The 17,158-nt window shown below is 39.0% G+C and overlaps 1 protein-coding gene across 1 annotated transcript in view; it reads left to right on the top strand.

Moving 5' to 3' along the window:
• Nucleotides 1-4,140, top strand: part of ADGRV1 (adhesion G protein-coupled receptor V1) — a 456,854-nt gene extending 452,714 nt beyond the window's left edge. The window contains exon 83 of the mRNA XM_046668226.1: nt 3,705-4,140. Coding sequence (XP_046524182.1) covers nt 3,705-3,823 — 119 coding nt within the window. The 3' untranslated portion in view covers nt 3,824-4,140. The remainder of the gene's footprint in view (nt 1-3,704) is intronic.
• Nucleotides 4,141-17,158: the final 13,018 nt, after the last annotated feature.

The following is a 17,158-nucleotide window of genomic DNA, read 5'->3' as shown; positions in this document are numbered from 1 at the left end:
TATCATCGTCACATTTTAGAAGGCCGTGGAAAATAGGAATGGGCCTTGGGGTTAAAGAACCCTGTGTTGGAATCTAGTTCTGCAGTCTACTATCTGTGTGACGTTCCACAAGGGACTCAACCTTCAATTTCCTTGTTTATCAAATAAGAGTCATTATAATTAGCTTGTACGTTTTTCGGGGTTTAGAGTTTGTAAAGAATCTACCACAGTATCTGGCAGAGTTTAAATTCAACACATGGTATGAATTATTTGTTGGTTCAATTTATTGTTATACTCAAATACAGTTTTAAATGCTCATTATATATTCTGTAACACCTGGCTGTTTGCTGCACCGTGACTATTGAGTGAGGTAGAAATTGGGGGATGGGGTGGGTCGGGGCTTGAAGATGCACCAAGGAGTTGGAAATTTATTCTATGGACAAACGCTCGAAAACCAGGGGATGAGGAAGTAACAGGATAAGAGCTGCCATCACAAGAGGCAGTAGAGGAAAACACTGTATCTGGGGTCAGAAGGCCTATTGGATATCTTCATTCTGTGACTTCCCTGCTGTGTGACATGGGCAACTCAGTGAACACCTCTGATCCCTGTTCAGTCCCTGTGTCTGTAGAACAGGACTAATAATCACCCCTTCCCTGACTAAAGCATGTTGAAATGTTGGGGAAAGGAGAGCCACTAGATGAGTGTGAATCATTACTTCTAGTTCCTTTGACGTGACCTGTTCTGTCTACCAAAGGGGAGAGCAACTATTGTCACAGTTACTGGATTTTTCTTGAATTTTTGGCTTAAAATTTAAGCACAAAAATACCTTTCAGAAAATCAGGATACTCACTGCAAATACCCTCCTAGACCATTGAATGAATTACAAAGAGACGAGGGACCTGGGCAGTGCTCCGTCTGCCATGTTACTGCTGTGTGTAGTATGTGTCCTTTCTGAGTCTCAGTGAGGTATTAGGGTTTGAGTATTACATGCATTTATTTCCACTGGGCAGAAATGGAGGAGGAAGGTGAGGTGGGTCATGTAGATGTGATTGGAGGCTGTGTCTACAACTTGCTGACATCTCACAGGGCTCTGGACTACTGAACAAGCTGGTGACACCCATTCACAGTAAAGCTGCGCCCATGTGAAACTCCCCAGCCCAGTTTGCTCTGTTGCTCGTGGTCTGCCCAGCAGACTTTCGCTACAGAACTTCTTTCTAATGTGCTTTGTCCCTATGGTGAGCAAACACTTACACATTCCGAGTGGGATTTAGAGCAGGCTGACACGGAAATCAGTGGGAGGTGGTGCTATTTCATTCACTAAGCCCCACTCTGTCCTGATGCTAACTGTGGGGTCCTCTCTGTTTCTCTGTAGTTGATCTCATATTGTGCAACTTTGTTACTTAGCTCTTTAGTTCCTCCTTACTCAGTGAAGCTGCTCAGGACTCAGGGCTTCAGTCATCTTATCCTTCTAGAGTGGCCAATGTCTTACCAATCCACTGAGGTTCTTCCAAGGGGGACAGTTCCCCTGCTCCCCTGGCCAGGAAGCATGGGCCCTTTGTCCTTCTAAGGCGTGGTGGCAGACTCGAATGTTACCTTCAAGGGCCGGGCTAATACCATTACTGATGCAAGAGGGCTGGGTGAAGACAATGGCAAATCGTCCAAACCAAGGCAATTTGAGAGAATATAAGGGATGTGATTAATATTTTTTTCAAGTGTAAACAAGACTTTTCAAATATTACATCCTCCGTCTCCCTGTTTTGAAGGAATGCTGAAAGAAGTTTTTGTGAAAGGTTGTGGAAATGGGCCTTGATGGATGGGCAGGAAGCTGCTCAGGCTGGAATTAATGTGGCACATGCAGGCCCAGTCAAGAGACTTGATCACTTTGAGAAAGCTCTTCAATGGGCAAAGATTGAAATACGTCCGTTTGGTAGGGAAGGGCCAGATTAGGAAGTGTCTTAAAAGCAGAGGGTTGAATGCAGAGGGTTCCAGACTTGATGCAATTGGCAATAAGAGCCAATGTTTGTTCTTCAGAAGGAGAGGGCAGAGGCGTGCAGAATGGATCGGAGGAAATGAACAGGCAATAAAGATGGAAGAGGCATTTTCCAGAACTAGAATGCAGAGCATAGTTTACTAATACATTCAACAAACATATACTGAACACCCAGAGTGTGCTGGATGCCCTATGAGCCAGAAGATATAAAGATACAAAGGACATAAACCAATGGGGGAGTCAGAAATTTTTAAAAAGAATCATCATGTTTCCATGGGTAGCAGAGGTGACACCTGGGTTGATATTTATAGGAAGGATGGAGGCAGCAGATTAAGGAATTGGGGAATGAGAAGGCATCCCAGGCAGAAGATCCAGCATAAAAACATGGAGTGAAAAGGGAGCGACCATCAGCTCTAGTGAAACATCAGGCTAGAGAGCAGACAAGGGGCAGGCGGATCATGTGGGCCTTGAAGCAGAGCTGAAGACAAGGCCTCCAGTGGTCAGACAGCACGAGGAGATTCAAGAGAAAGCAGAAGAGCTCTCGAAAGAGCCAGCAGATCAGAGGATGAGATGGGTAAGCGCAATGTCACAGGAGCAAAGGGAGAAGTGGGGTTTCAATAGCAGCCTGTAGCAGAGAGAGAGTTGAAAGGACAGAGAGCAGAAGAGGGAGGGTTTGCCTACAATAAGATAATTAGTGGGCTTCTGCTGCCATCTCCAAACAGCTTCAGACCAAGCTAATTCCCCATCTTCCTAGAGCTACCAACTCTGCAGAATCGCCTTTCCTACACCTCAGAGAGAAAAGGAAGTCTCAGCTCCCGGCAACTGGGTTTTCACTTTCCTTGTTTGCAGAGTGTAGTGCCCGGCAGAGGGGGAGGATCTGGGAGCTGTAATCTGTGGTGATTCAGACCAGCAGCACGGCCTGTGACCACATCCCCATTCTGTGTGTGTGTGTGTGTGCGCGCGTGTGTGAGAGAGAGAGAGCTCACGAGCTGAGGTGTTCCTCTGTGCATTGGAGAAGAAAAGAACGATGTGTTACTCTAGCATAGTATTAAGTTTTCTGAATTATTCTGAGTTGTGAAAAAAGTAGTGAATAGCAGAGCTTCCTCAAAACAGAAATTCTGGGTGCTATCTGTCATTAACAGCTAGCTTTGTGGGATTCTTGTGTGGATCTCTTTTGGCACTGTGTTACATAATTATTTTTATCTTGGGATCAGATCTGAGTCATTAAGAGCCAGTATCTTCCGGGCGCTGATATGACACCAGGTGTTGTCAATGTGTGTCTTTCTTCTCGGATCACTGCCCACGCTGAGTCTCACCTGCAGGCCCTACCGGATTCAGTTCAAGTCGGGTTGGAAGTTGTATGTTTTCTAACAGCAGATCTTACCCCCCTGCTGAAAAATTCTAATAACCTGCCTGATTTTTTAATTTAAATAAGCCCCCAATTGAGAAATGCTGTTCTTGGGAGCAAGTTACACCTGTCAACTATGTGGAAACAAAGAAAAGATTGAGAACCCAAACCATGTCTTTAGAAGTTAATTTTTATTTATAAAAACTACCAAAAGGAATGTAATATATAGTTTTATAATTAAGTATTAATTAATAACATATATTCTAAACGTATAGCTCACTTTTTGTTAATATAATAAAAATAAACGTGTTGGCTTAATGTAACTTGACCCTTAATTCACTGCACTAATAGTCGGGAGTTTTGTGTTTATTCTTTTTCTATTGCAGGTGCTGGTCTCAGTGTCAGTGATAATGAATCCGGTCAAGGCAGCCAGGAGGGAGGCACCTTGACTGACTCCCAGATCGTAGAACTCAGGAGGATACCCATCGCTGACACCCATCTTTAGCGCCTCAGGAACGATTAGAATGAGGATACTTTCATATTTGTATTGACTTTGTGCTAAAACTCTGTAAGTGCATGCAGCCGTATAATAGGGACCTGTGAATTGTCCTGGATGGTTAACCCAGTGATTGTTGTGTTTGGAATCTAAATTACTTATCTTTGTGCAACCTGAAAATTCACTGCTATAATGAAAGACTGAATCGATTTATATCAGTTAATAGGATGTACCTATTCCAAGAACATTAGTTGTTTTTTAATCATCCTATATGGCTAACATTGTTAAATAAAAGTAATAACAACCAATAAAAACAATAGAATCCATCCAGTGTCACCCAGGCTCATTATTGATGAGGAAATGTTGTGTGTGAGCGAAGAAACAAACTCTGTATCCAGATGACGTCAAGCACCTGTTTCTTCCAGCAGTGATGCAGCTGATCCAGATTCGAGACTTCACAGCATCTAGAAGACTTGCATTCCAAAAAGCCATAAAATCTATTCTCTGCTGATAATTCTGCACCTGAGTGTGGATGAGGCTACTGCGGTGTGCATAGTCTTTCGTTGAAAGTATGTATTTCTGCTCATTATAAAATTAGGGATCTGAACATTTTCCAGAATGAATGTTCTGTTCCCAGTTAAAAATAACTCCATCAAGCATTTTAGCACAGCTAAGAAGAGGATCATTCAAACAGCACAGAGTTTGTTTGGGAGAAAATATTTCTTGGTTTGGATTTTTCAGTCTGTCTTTGTCTTGGAATGAGAAATCAGAAAGTCTATCCCAGAGCAAACACTGTGGTGTTAGTGATGATTTCATTGATGATGCTTCCAGAAGAATCATAGGAACAGAAAGAGTTTGTCCTAAGGAACCCTTTTATTGTGGAATTCTTACGTATTTTTGAGAAAAATCAGTATCATCCCAAGAAAAAATTAAAATTAAAAAAATTATCTAAGAGAAAATTTTGTTCTGTTAATACCTTGCCTGAGAGCCATAATTTAAATATTCAAGTACTCTATCATCCCTGATAAGCATGGCTTTATTTTAATAAAACCTGAGGTGGCAGCACTTATCTTGATAAATTATAAAATGACTCTCTCCTCTCCTCTTCCTGTTAGTCCTCCCCGACTCCCGTCTCCTCCCTCTTATATTGAGTTCTGATCAGTGGGTTGTCATTGCAGTAGAAAACAAAAGCTTCACAATGAAATCAAACAGCATAAAAAACAAAGGCTGCATCATTGCTGAAGTTATAATCCTTTTTAGGAACTTTAGAAATGGTGGGTAAGAGATTGAATTTCCTTAAGTGACAAGTAAGTTAGTCGTCTCTTTCAACCTACAGCATTGTGCTGTAGTCTGTTCCATGATAGAGTAGAAACAATTAATGAAATTGGTTATAATATATAAAATTTAAGATGAAAATTTTGAGAGCTGGCCCTGATGGCCTAGCTGTTAAAGTTCAGCGCGGTCTGCTTTGGCAGGCTGTATTCAGTTCCCGGGTGCAGAACCACACCACTGAGTACACCGCACCACACAGCAGCAACCATGCTGTAGTGGTGGCTCACAGAGAAGAAGCAGAAGAACTTACAACTATACATAACTACATACCGAGACTTTGAGGCTGCGGAAAGGAAGAAAAATGGAGGAAGATTAGCAACAAATGTTAGCTTAGGGCAAATCTTCCCCTGCAAAAAAAAAAAAAGAAAGAAAGAAAATTTTGAAACTGGTAAGCATTTTAAAATTGTTAATAGTTTTTAATGACTTTGGGAGCTTAGGTAATGATTACAGAAATGTGAGATTTCGTGATGGAATCCATGAGTCATAATCACTGTAACAATTTTTGCAGATAACTACATGTCTAATTCTCTAACAAAGGCGATTGTCAACAGCTATTTTCATTTCTCCATGTTAGGAATTTGGGGGAAATCTGGCTGAAGCCATGACCAATCAGGGACAGCTTTCTCCCTTCAGGTTACTGGATTTCTGTTGCTGTCCAGAACGCCATCTGGGTAAGGAATCAAAAGGACCGCCCGCTCCTGTCCAGCATGATTCTTTTAAATATAGGAAGGAAGAAACAAGATTTCTAGAAGCCACGGTGCTAAAACAAATAAGCTCCCTATTCCAACAGCAGCAATATTTTGCCATCCTGTTTCCTCCCAATGTAGATTAAAACGGGATGTCTGCCAGGGAAGTGTAGTACGTGGAGGAAGAAGCAAAGCAAATCAAATGAAATTCTTAAAAATGAAAACCACAAGGCTGACACTAACACCTCCACAGTGGTCTTTCTCTTTCGGGAGTTTTGATCCTCTTTTTCTCCATGACATTCTTTGAACGACTTTATTAACATACAATTCAGATTCCATACAATTGACCCCTTTTAAAGAGTGCAATTCAATGGTATTTAGTATATTACATTATTGTTTTTTTTTTAATTGTAGTAAAATATATGGAACACAAAGTTTGCCATTTTAACCATTTTTAAATGTAATTTTTTAATTCAATGGCATTAATTACATTCACAGTGTTGTGCAACCATCACCTCCATTTCCAAACCTTTCTGTCACCCCAAACAGAAACTCTGTATTATTCTTCATGTCTCTGACATTTCTTTTGTCTGTCAATAGACACCTAACATTTCCTCGGGCAATGACTCTGCTTCTGTATTTCTCTGATTTTTTAATTTGTTTTTGATTAGGTTTTTTTTAGCTTTTATTTTTTGGAATGTTAAAAAAAGGACTTTTCTAATTTAGATGCACGTGCAAACCTGTATGCAATTGGGGCATGGGGTAGCCATGGGGCTGGTGGAATTCCTGCCAATAGGACGGGAGACCAGGCAAATGAAAGTCTTAGTAAGCAAGACACAGACAGAATTACACTGGAGAACTTTAGCTTTGAGTTGTTTTCAATCTCTTGAGGTGTTTTAGGGTTTAGTCAGTATTTTCCATGTCTCCCAAATCTGATCAGAGAAGTTCAAACATGGAATGAGGGTGTGACTGGAAAAAGAAAATGCCATTCTGGAATATAGCTTCTAAACAAATTCACTCTGTATTCCCCAGCACTAAGATTAGCCTTAAGGCTTCTGGCAGATCTGTTTTGAGGGTAGGTCTCAATCAGATAAGTGGTGTTGACCTTCTCAAAGCTGCTGGATGCCATACTGGATCTCCTCTAGACAGCCTGAGCTTGGCAGGAGCAAAGAAGGCGCCAAGGGCATTCCTGTGTTTCAAATGGCCATTTAATTGCTAGTGGCATGGACCTGGTCTCCCCAGTGCTTCTCTAGCAAGATGTAGGTCAAAGGACCACACTGTCCATAAGCAGCATTTACAGAATGGACAAAGTGACTGAGGTAGAACTCTTCCATCTTTTCTAGTCTTTTTGACTGACTAGTGAAACCAAGTACAACTCTGGTGAGTGACATTCTTATTGATAAGATTTATTTGGTATGTTGATGTTATTTTTACCCAATATATTTCACCTTCCCAAACTTTTATCCCATAAAAATAATTTCAACACTTTAGTAGAAAACCAAATTCACCATTACAAAAATTTAGAAAATCTCAGATGCTTTATTGAACTCTTAACACATGCAAACTAGCACATACAATGAATACATGCACAATATTCCTAAGGAAAATAATACATTATTTTTATTTTGGTCTGTAACTATTCAAATCACCTTGACAAGTTAAGCAATCCCCTTAATTAGGAATTTACTCCACTGGAGATAAAAGTTTCACAAGGAATATATTCAGAACAACCTAGATATTCACTAATGCTTTAGAATTGTTGATTTATGTTTAATAAACATCTTTTACTTAAGTAAATTACGTGGTCTCAGGAGAGGAAGCTAATGGAGAATAACCCTATTTCCCATCATCTATGACAATGGGATGCAGTTATCAAATACTGTGCCGTGGTACCCAAGAGTACCACAGGATGCTTCAGTTCAGTTCCCAGCCTGGCCTTGGCGAGGGACTCAGCAGTCTAACAGTTTTGACTGTGCCTTAAGCACCAAGGTTAGAGCTGAAGTCCCTAAAAATGACTCAGCTGTGGAAATTGTTACCACTTTCAGCACATGAAATAGTATTTTAGTCCTGTGAGGAAACATGAGTAATCACTTGTTTTCCAGTAGATAAAAGAATTCAGATTTAAGCAGGGTGAACTGTACTTTCTGCCTGTGATAAGCCTTTAGGAGTTTATGAGCAAAATCACAAATTTGATTTTTTTTGAAGTTAAGAATGTCCTGATGGCATTTGTTTTATAACACTAATAAAGGAAAGAGATGATGCAACTCATTTCAACATCACTTATTTGGGATTTGGAGCATGCTTCTATTTATTTCAAAGGTAAGGATGTATGCGTATGTGAGACAGAGAGAGAGATTGAAAAAAGAATTCTGGGAACTCAGAGCAAGAAAAGCAAGGAAAATTCTGATAATAATACTTTCTATTTCAGCTTACAATGCATGATTAAAAGCTATTTTGGGGGCCGGCCCAGTGGCGCAGTGATTAAGTTTGCACGTTCTGCTTTGGCAGCCTGGGGTCCGCCAGTTCGGATCCTGGGTGCAGACATGGCACCGCTTGGCAAGCCATGCTGTGGTTGGCGTCCCACATATAAAGTAGAGGAAGATGGGCATGGATGTTAGTTCAGGGCCAGTCTTCCTCAACAAAAAGAGGAGGATTAGCAGCAGATGGTTAGCTTGGGGCTAATCTTCCTCAAAAAAAAAAAAGATATTTTGAAAAGCTGACTTATGAAGTATATGAAACTGTCCATCTCCCTGCCCCATAGTATATTTCTGCTCTGTGCGTCCATCAAAATCATTTTGAAGACTTTTGTCACGTTACAGGAGGGAAGTAGTAATCATTTAAGAAAAGACTTGAAAGAGTAGGTGAGAACACTAAAACAAATTAGAAAAGTACTCAAGAACCATCAGGAGTGTTATGGTATTACATAGTGAACGCGTGGTTTCCTCTTTTTAAATATCATCTTTATCCTCAAAGTTCATCCATGTGGTCACATATTGCAGAATTTCATTCTTTTTTAAGGCTGAATAGTATTCCATTGTATGTATATACCACATTCTCTTTAGTCATTCATCTGTTAATGGACATTTGGGTTATTTCCATATCTTGGCTATTGTGAATAATGCTGCAATGAACACGGGAGTACTAATATCTCTTCTAGATCCTGATTTTAATTCTTTTGGATAAACAGCAAGAAGTAAGATTATTGAATCATATGGTCAGTCTATTTTTAATTTTTTTGAGGAATCTCCATACTGTTTTCCACAACAGCTGCGCTATTTTGCACTCCCACTAGTAGTGTGCAAGCATTCTAATATCTCCACATCTTCAATGACACTTGTTATCTTTTGGTTTTTTGATAATAGCCATCCTGACAGGAGTGAGGTAATATCTCATGGTTTTGATTCACATTTTCCTGATGACTAGTGACACTGAGCATTTTTTATATACTTGTTGGCCATTTGTATGTCTTCTTTGAAGAATGGCTATTCAGGTCCTTAGCCCATTTTTAAAGATTTTATTTTTTTTTCCTTTTTCTCCCCAAAGCCCCCCAGTACATAGTTGTATATTCTTTGTTGTGGGTCCTTCTAGTTGTGGCATGTGGGACGCTGCCTCAGCGTGGTTTGATGAGCAGTGTCATGTCGGAGCCCAGGATTCGAACCAACGAAACACTGGGCCGCCTGCAGCGGAGCGCGCGAACTTAACCGCTCGGCCACGGGGCCAGCCCCCCTTAGCCCATTTTTAATGTGGTTATTAGGGTTCTTTGCTATGGAGTTGTAGGAGTTCCTTATATTTTGGAGATTAACCTCTTATCAGATACATAGTTTGCAAATATTTTCTCTCATTCCATAGGTTGCCTTTTCACTCTGTTGTTAAGTGAAACAAACCAGGGACAGAAAGACAAATACTGCATGATTCCACTTATACGGGGTATCTAAACTAGTCAAATTCATAGAATCAAAGAGTAGAATGGTGGTTGCCTGAGGCTGAGGGAAGGGAGAAATGGAGAGTTACTAATCAATGATCGTAAAGTTTTATTTAAGCAAGATGAATAAATTCTAGAGATCTGCTGTACAACATTGTACCTACAGTCAACAATCCTGTACTGTGCACTTAAAATTTTATTAAGAGGGTAGATCTCATATTAATTGTTCTTACCACCATAAAATAAAATTTTTTTTTAAATTGATAACAGGGCTGCTTGATCACTATTTTTCACTGCAAGTACCGGCATTGCATGGAGAAGAAAGTTCAAATAATTTTAAAACTGTTTTCCAATCTCTTTTGTAACTCCTGGTAGCCTCTCACAGAACCCATAATGCCATCTGCAGAACCCCAGTTAAGAAACCCACACTGCAGACGGTAAGCTCCTGAAGAGTGGGAACTGCATCTTATTTGTTTTGGCATCCTAAGCACCTAGCACAACGCCTGCAACAAAATTGATGTCCAACAAATATTTGTTGAACTGAAAAAAAATCATCTTTATCCTAATAACTAAATTAATAGCATAATTTTTCTTCATCTTTCATAGATTTACTTACAGATGTTTTGCCTTTAAAAATCCAAATGGATAGCAATTATTGAGCAAATCAGATGCCATATTATCTTCATGTTCCCAAGCAGCTTTTATTTTCAAAGCTATAATTTGTTGCATTATATCTGTAATTCATTCTCCTTCCTAAATATTCAAGAATTCTTGAAAACCACTGAAGACCTGTGAAAAATTGGTTATTTTCAATTTGGCAGTAGTCTATATAACAAGTTTCAAACTAGGATAGCTTTTTAAGGATTACTGGGGAAGGGGGGGGAGGCCACACTGAGAGTAAATAGACAAGAGGAGATATTTACTCTTCATATCTCATTATTATTCCATGACCTGTTAGACATAGGGCTTTGTGTGGAAAATTACATGTGTGTGAATATTTTGTAATGTAAGACTTGTAATCTACAATCGCTGTCATACTTATCTGGTTCCACAGTAGGAAATCAAAGAAGCGTGTATTTGTCATTTCATGGTTGATTCATTATGCCTGTACTAAATACATATGAAATAACAGTCTGCACTTTAACATTCAAACCTAGATAACATGTAATTTCTAATCCTAGTGAGCCAGGGGAATAAGACTAATTGTACTCTGAAGGTAAGAAATCAATATCTACCAGATTAGTTGTTAATGTCCAAGGTTCAGAAGAACATCATAACTGAGCAACGCCTTTATTCCATGCTATTAGGAACTAATTATTGATAAGAGTCAAGACCTTCCCACATCCAGCCACACTGTGATTTCTCAAGACAACACGAAGGATTATGAGTTAAAAGTCATTGCTTCTTGCCAATCTCCAAGATAAAGACTGAACTGTGGAAAGTAGACTTTCTTTCTGGCAAAGGACAAAAAAATATGTTTGAAAAAAGCAACTTTTTTTTTAAGAGTAAACAGTAAAGTCAGCAAAAAAATTTTTGATAAATTGCTCAAAATCACAATTTTCCAATGTAAATGCCACAGTAAGTACAAGAAAATTGTCAGATTGGAAGAATGAACAAAAACATGAAGAGATTTTATTTGAATTTATCTTTGGTCCAGGTGTTTTAAAAATCTATAAACTAGAACAGTATAGAATGTTTTGAAAGAGAGAAAAAACATTTGTTTAATCCTACAACATCTCCCTTTTTGTCTTACTGTGTAAGATTGCTCACATAGTAAAGAAAGTTTGGGATCTTTACGTCTTGTCTTTTTATTACCTTTTTTTCATATAGGCATGCTTATTTTATATAAGAATTTCTAAAAGATTATATTAAAATCGTATATTTAAATAGAGTATATCACATTTTTCACTCTCTGTGGGGCACTCTGATTATAAGAATTCTGATAAAAGCTTAGCTTATAGTAAGATGAAGTGCATCTGTCTGCTCATTAGAAGGAAAATAGATTTAAAAACATGAAGATGGGTGATGTTTAGCCAGTTCTCCCCAGGACCTAAATCACACCTGACAATGAGTTAGCAGCTGGAGATGCTATGTCAACTCAGGTGCCAAGGCACGGATTAGAGGCTAGACAGAGCCAGGCAGGGCCAGCAGAGCGATGAAAAATAGGTTCCTCCTTGTGTTTTTGTCCTACTACCCAGGTTTACAACTGACAGAGCCTCTAAAATGTTTTAGTTACTCCTTAACCCAGAGATGTTGACACTGAGATGGGAATAAATAGCCACCGGAGCAGAGGCGGTCTCAGAGTGTTCAGTCACACTGAATTATTCATGGAGAGGAAGGTCCTGTGTCCCCAGCGAGCAGGCTGTGGCTGGAGATTCACATCACGGGAGAATGGGACTCTCTTCCGTCCCCAGCTCAGCCCCATCCCCATGCCGCACCTGCATCTGGGCCTGAGGGGTTTGAGGATATTGGAGAGTAGGAGAAGTTCCATTTCCAATGCTGATCCTGGTCAGAACTTGACTAACGCTTCAAAATGCATGGCATATTCTTCTCACTTCCCCAAGGTAGTTTTTATACACCTCCCTTCCACTTTCCAGCTAGAAATACCAGATTATTTTTTCCTCACACAATTCCTGCCTGTATCCTTGCCATCAAGTGTTGAAATATGGGTTATATCTTCAATACTGGATTTTTAGAAAATCATATAAAAAATACTAGCTCTGTTCCTGCCATAAGAGAAGTGGAGAGCAGTTGATAATTCCTCACTTCTAGGATTTTCACTGACAAAGTAAATACATTTTCAGCATAGATGAGGTAGAAAGACACTCAGCTGTAAATGCTCTCAGTGCAATTTGTATTTGTGGCAAAGGTGGGGGGAAAGTTTCTCTGTATGTAGGTGAATTATTTTGACATAAGAGAGAGGCAAGAGGGGTTGAACCGTTTTGCTCTTCCCTCAGCTCAGGAGGTGTTTGTGTTCTCTCTCCCTTTCTCTCTCTCTGCTCTAGAATAAACACAAAACCTAAAAACCATAAGTAGTCCAAAGCTGTTCCTAGGGGTTAACAAGTCCAAACGATTACCCATGGTAGATTCAAGAATAATCTACCTGTGGGGCCGGCCCCTTGGCAGAGCGGTTAAGTTCCCCTGTTCTGCTCCGGCAGCCCAGGGTTTTACCGGTTCGGATTCCGGGTGTGGACCTAGCACCACTCATCAAAGCCATGCTGAGGCCGCATCTGAGGCAGCAGGACCAGAAGGACCTACAACTAGAATATACAACTATGTACTGGGGGGTGGGGCGTACAGCTTTGGGGAGAAAAAGGAAAAAAAATATGATTGGCAACAGATGTTAGCTCAGTTAAGATTGGCATCTTAATTAAAAACAATAACAATCTACCTGTATTTTATTTATACAGTGCTCAGTTTCCTTTGAAATTCAGACTAGGACACTCTGCTGATAACTAGGAAACCCTATAAAGAAAATTATTTTCCTGGATAGGAAACAAAGGAACTTATACAAATAAATATAACCAAGTCTGGGCTCTACAACTCAAGAAAAATGTATAGAACATATACTAGATTTTCATAGTAGGCTTATTATTAGGAGCAAATGATAAAGGGAATGAATCCTACTCGGGGAGAAATTATTTTTGGAAGGGTCACAAGTAGATGCAATTATTAGAAGTAAAGTAGGAATTGAGCAGGTCTTGAAGACGGAATAAATTGGATTTCTTTTGCAAAACAAATATTTAAGTCTAGGAGTAAAGGACACAAGCACTTACAAATACTTGACAAATTTGGAACACAAAAGGTTTACTGGGAGATTGGAAAATAGTACAACTCTAGATTAGTGTCTTCCTATTTTATTTAAAGGTGATCTTACTAAGAAACAGAATTATTCACTAAATGATTACTCCGGAAAGTTTCCCTTGCCCAACATTTTCTAAAATTCCATTTTAGCATGCCATGATTCCATGTAAGTAGACTCAGATGCTGCTTCATTGCTACAAAGAGAGTAGCTTATACTGTCTATTAACCAACCGACTACGTACTTTTCTTGGTTTCTGGTACTCCACTTGAGATTATCTGCTATCTCATCCAACCAGTAGAAGTCTATAGGCAAAGTTCAGTGGATTTTGTAACTTGCTCAAATACTATCTCTAGAATACAAGGTTGTCCACTTGGAATTATAAAATTCCTTCCTTTTCCAGCATTTAAACTATTTGACCAATTTTGCTCTTCTTGGAGAACAACCATTCTTCACAGGATTTAGATTGTAATAAAGAACCCTGTGACCACAAATTAGAAACTCTCTAAAGACGACAAGCTTTTTAACTTCAGTGCTTTGTACTTCTCTGCACCCACACCTTCTCCTAAGCATGCTTGCTGAAGACTTAGACCTTCAGAGTGGAGAAACGCCAATTGGAAATATAATAAATTTCATGCATTTCATCAAGTTGATTCCAGTTGTCATGTGGTGTAATCTGTAGAACCCAAGGCCCTGTGTGGCTCTTGGAATAAACAATAGTTGCTTTCTGTTTTAGGACTAAACGGTGTAACGTGAAGCAGAGAGGGGAATTGCTTACACTCTGCCTGCTTCAAGGTAAAGTAAAAATTAAGCTCAGCATGTCATCACATACTTACAAGTGACTTGTGGGAGCCTTCTTTATAAATAGATTTTGAGGGTGCCAAGGTTTCCAGTGAAGTAGAAAACCATTAAAATGTTTTATCATTCTCATTATGAGAAAAACAGAGAGACCACTGATTCCACTCAGTCAATAAGTGACCCTTCAAGGACTATAAAAGACTCATAGACACTGGCCCAAACTATTAAATTCATTATCAGATAGGTAGACTTTTTAAAATCTGTCTTCAACAGTGACCCCAATGGCAGTATATATGCTCATGGCATGCAAAGAAATACACATGATAAAAGATTTAATAAGCCTCCTTTTGATGATGTTGATGAGTTATAGTTCACAGTTCTCCCTAATAAATCTAAAGCTTTATTTCAAAGAAAAGAATATAATTTATTTTACAGAAAAACGTAAGAGTGGTAAGATTAAAAGTTTATACAGTATACCTGCTCTTCTATGGTACGAATTTTGGGGAGAATGAAATAAAGTAGGAAGAAAGTTCTTGTGAAATCACTTGAGAGAATTTTTAGTGTGTCTTCAAAATTTTAATGAATAAATAAGATAACTTTAATAAAACAACTCAAAGTTTATAGCTAACAAAAATATGCATAATAAAATTCTACATATTTACATATGTAATATAAATACAAAAATTATGTATTTATATATTGTATGTATATAAATATATAACATGTATTTATATATTGTATTAGCAATGTAAATATATGTTTATGCACACCTTCACACACACACACAAATACACACACAAACATGTATATACCAAGTTGTTAACAGAGTTCAGATATTTTCAATTTCTTCTTTGGCTTTTCTGTATTATTCAAATTTTCTACAGAGAACATGGTTATCTTTGAAATCAGAAAAAATGTGTAGTTTGTTGGAAATTATTTAAGCCCTGAATGTAACACAGGTAGTGTTTAAGATACCTATTTTTTTTTTTTTTTTTTTTTTTGCTCAGTCAACTTCTAGTGAAACAATTATAGCTAGTGAGTTTTTTTTAAGACAATTTTTTAGGACGGTTTTAGGTTCACAACAAAATTGAGAGGAAGGAACAGAGATTTCCCATATACCTCCTGCCTCCACACATTCATAGCCTCCCTTATGATCAACATCACTCACCAGAGTGGTACATTTGTTACAACTGTTGAACCTACATTGACACATCATGATCATCCAACAATCAAAGTTTACCTTAGCAGTCATTCTTTTTTTTTTTTTTTTGAGGAAGATTAGCCCTGAGCTAACTACTGCCAATACTCCTCTTTTTGCTGAGGAAGACTGGCCCTGAGCTAACATCCATGCCCATCTTCCTCTAGTTTATACGTGGGACGCCTACCACAGCATGGCTTGCCAAGTGGTGCCATGTCCGCACCCGGGATCCGAACGGCGAACCCTGGGCCACCGAGAAGCGGAACGTGAGAACTTAACTGCTGCACCACTGGGCTGGCCCCAGCGTTCATTCTTGGTGGTGTAATTCTATGGGTTTGGACAAATACATAATGACAAAATCCATCATCATAAAATCACATAGTGTATTTTCACTGCCCTAAACATCCTTTATGCTCTGCCTATTTCTCTCTCCTTCACTCACTCACACTCCTAGCTTGTGAGATTTTTAGAGTCGGAGGACCCTGGGCACCCTGTTCCTGCTGGAAGTGACACACTTTTACAATTTGCTTAGAAGTTAAGTGACCACGATGATCGACTCACAGTGACCACAGTGAGCCTGAGGACCTCTGGAGCTGTGGGTGCTAGATCCTGGAGGATCTCTATTCGTAAACTTTTGGACTGCCCTCTCAACCTAAGGAAATTTCTAATTTGGATATGGAAAAGAAGGGGGAAAAGAAAAGGGAAGCCCCAAGCCTCAGGAAAGGTCTATCACTGGGAGTTTATGGAAGGAACAAAGGAGTGATTCTATCCCAGTCAATGGGTGCCACAGTGTTAACACAGTTTAAAGGTAATGATATATATTTGATAGTCATAAATGAATCATTCACCGAGGAATGACCGTTTGGGGTATTATTTCAGACTTTTGGCTTTATTCCATGTTTCAGGAAAAAAACTATGCTATATTTCAAAAGAAGTTTTAGCTACAATTTTTACCCTTCAGATGATTGAAAATTTCAAATAACTTCCAAAGCTGATCACTAAATATTTCTTTTGTTGCATAGAAACTGACTTCTAAGTCACTGAATTTAAGTGCTAAAAAGCATGGGGAAAATCTAGTCCTCTCCTGCCACTTTCTCTGGATTCCCAGGCCCAGCACACTTCATCCTTAATTGCACGCAATCCAAACACTCTCCACATACATGTCCGTCCTCACAGCACCCTCCACCCAGCAAGCTCAGGGCTTCAGTCTCTCCTCTTTCTTCCCAGGGTATTTTGAAATACACATAGTGTACTTCAGCACTTTTAAAAAATCTTTTTATATATATATTTAAGAACTTGATATTTGATCTCTGATCTTTCCTATTTTATGCTTTCAAATAAACTTCATTTATTGTCCTTCATTTACAGATGTATAAAATAGATATTCTTTTAATTATAGCTGTCAAAAATATGCCAGTCTACTTTTACACACATCGAGGCCCATTTAGAGGTGTCCCGCTCAGTTCTAAAATTAGATCAGTACATCCACAAAACGTTTCCTATCTTGGGAGGCCCTCCATGCCCAATGCCATCTGTTTTCTTCTGCTTTTCCTCCCCCTGACTCGAATATCCTCTCTCTAAGTAATATTTTTCTGCTTCTTATTCT

The sequence above is a fragment of the Equus quagga genome, chromosome 7 (genome assembly GCF_021613505.1).
Source record: "Equus quagga isolate Etosha38 chromosome 7, UCLA_HA_Equagga_1.0, whole genome shotgun sequence".
NCBI classification, from domain to species: Eukaryota; Metazoa; Chordata; class Mammalia; order Perissodactyla; family Equidae; genus Equus; species Equus quagga.
This window is presented reverse-complemented; position numbering and strand designations above follow the sequence as displayed.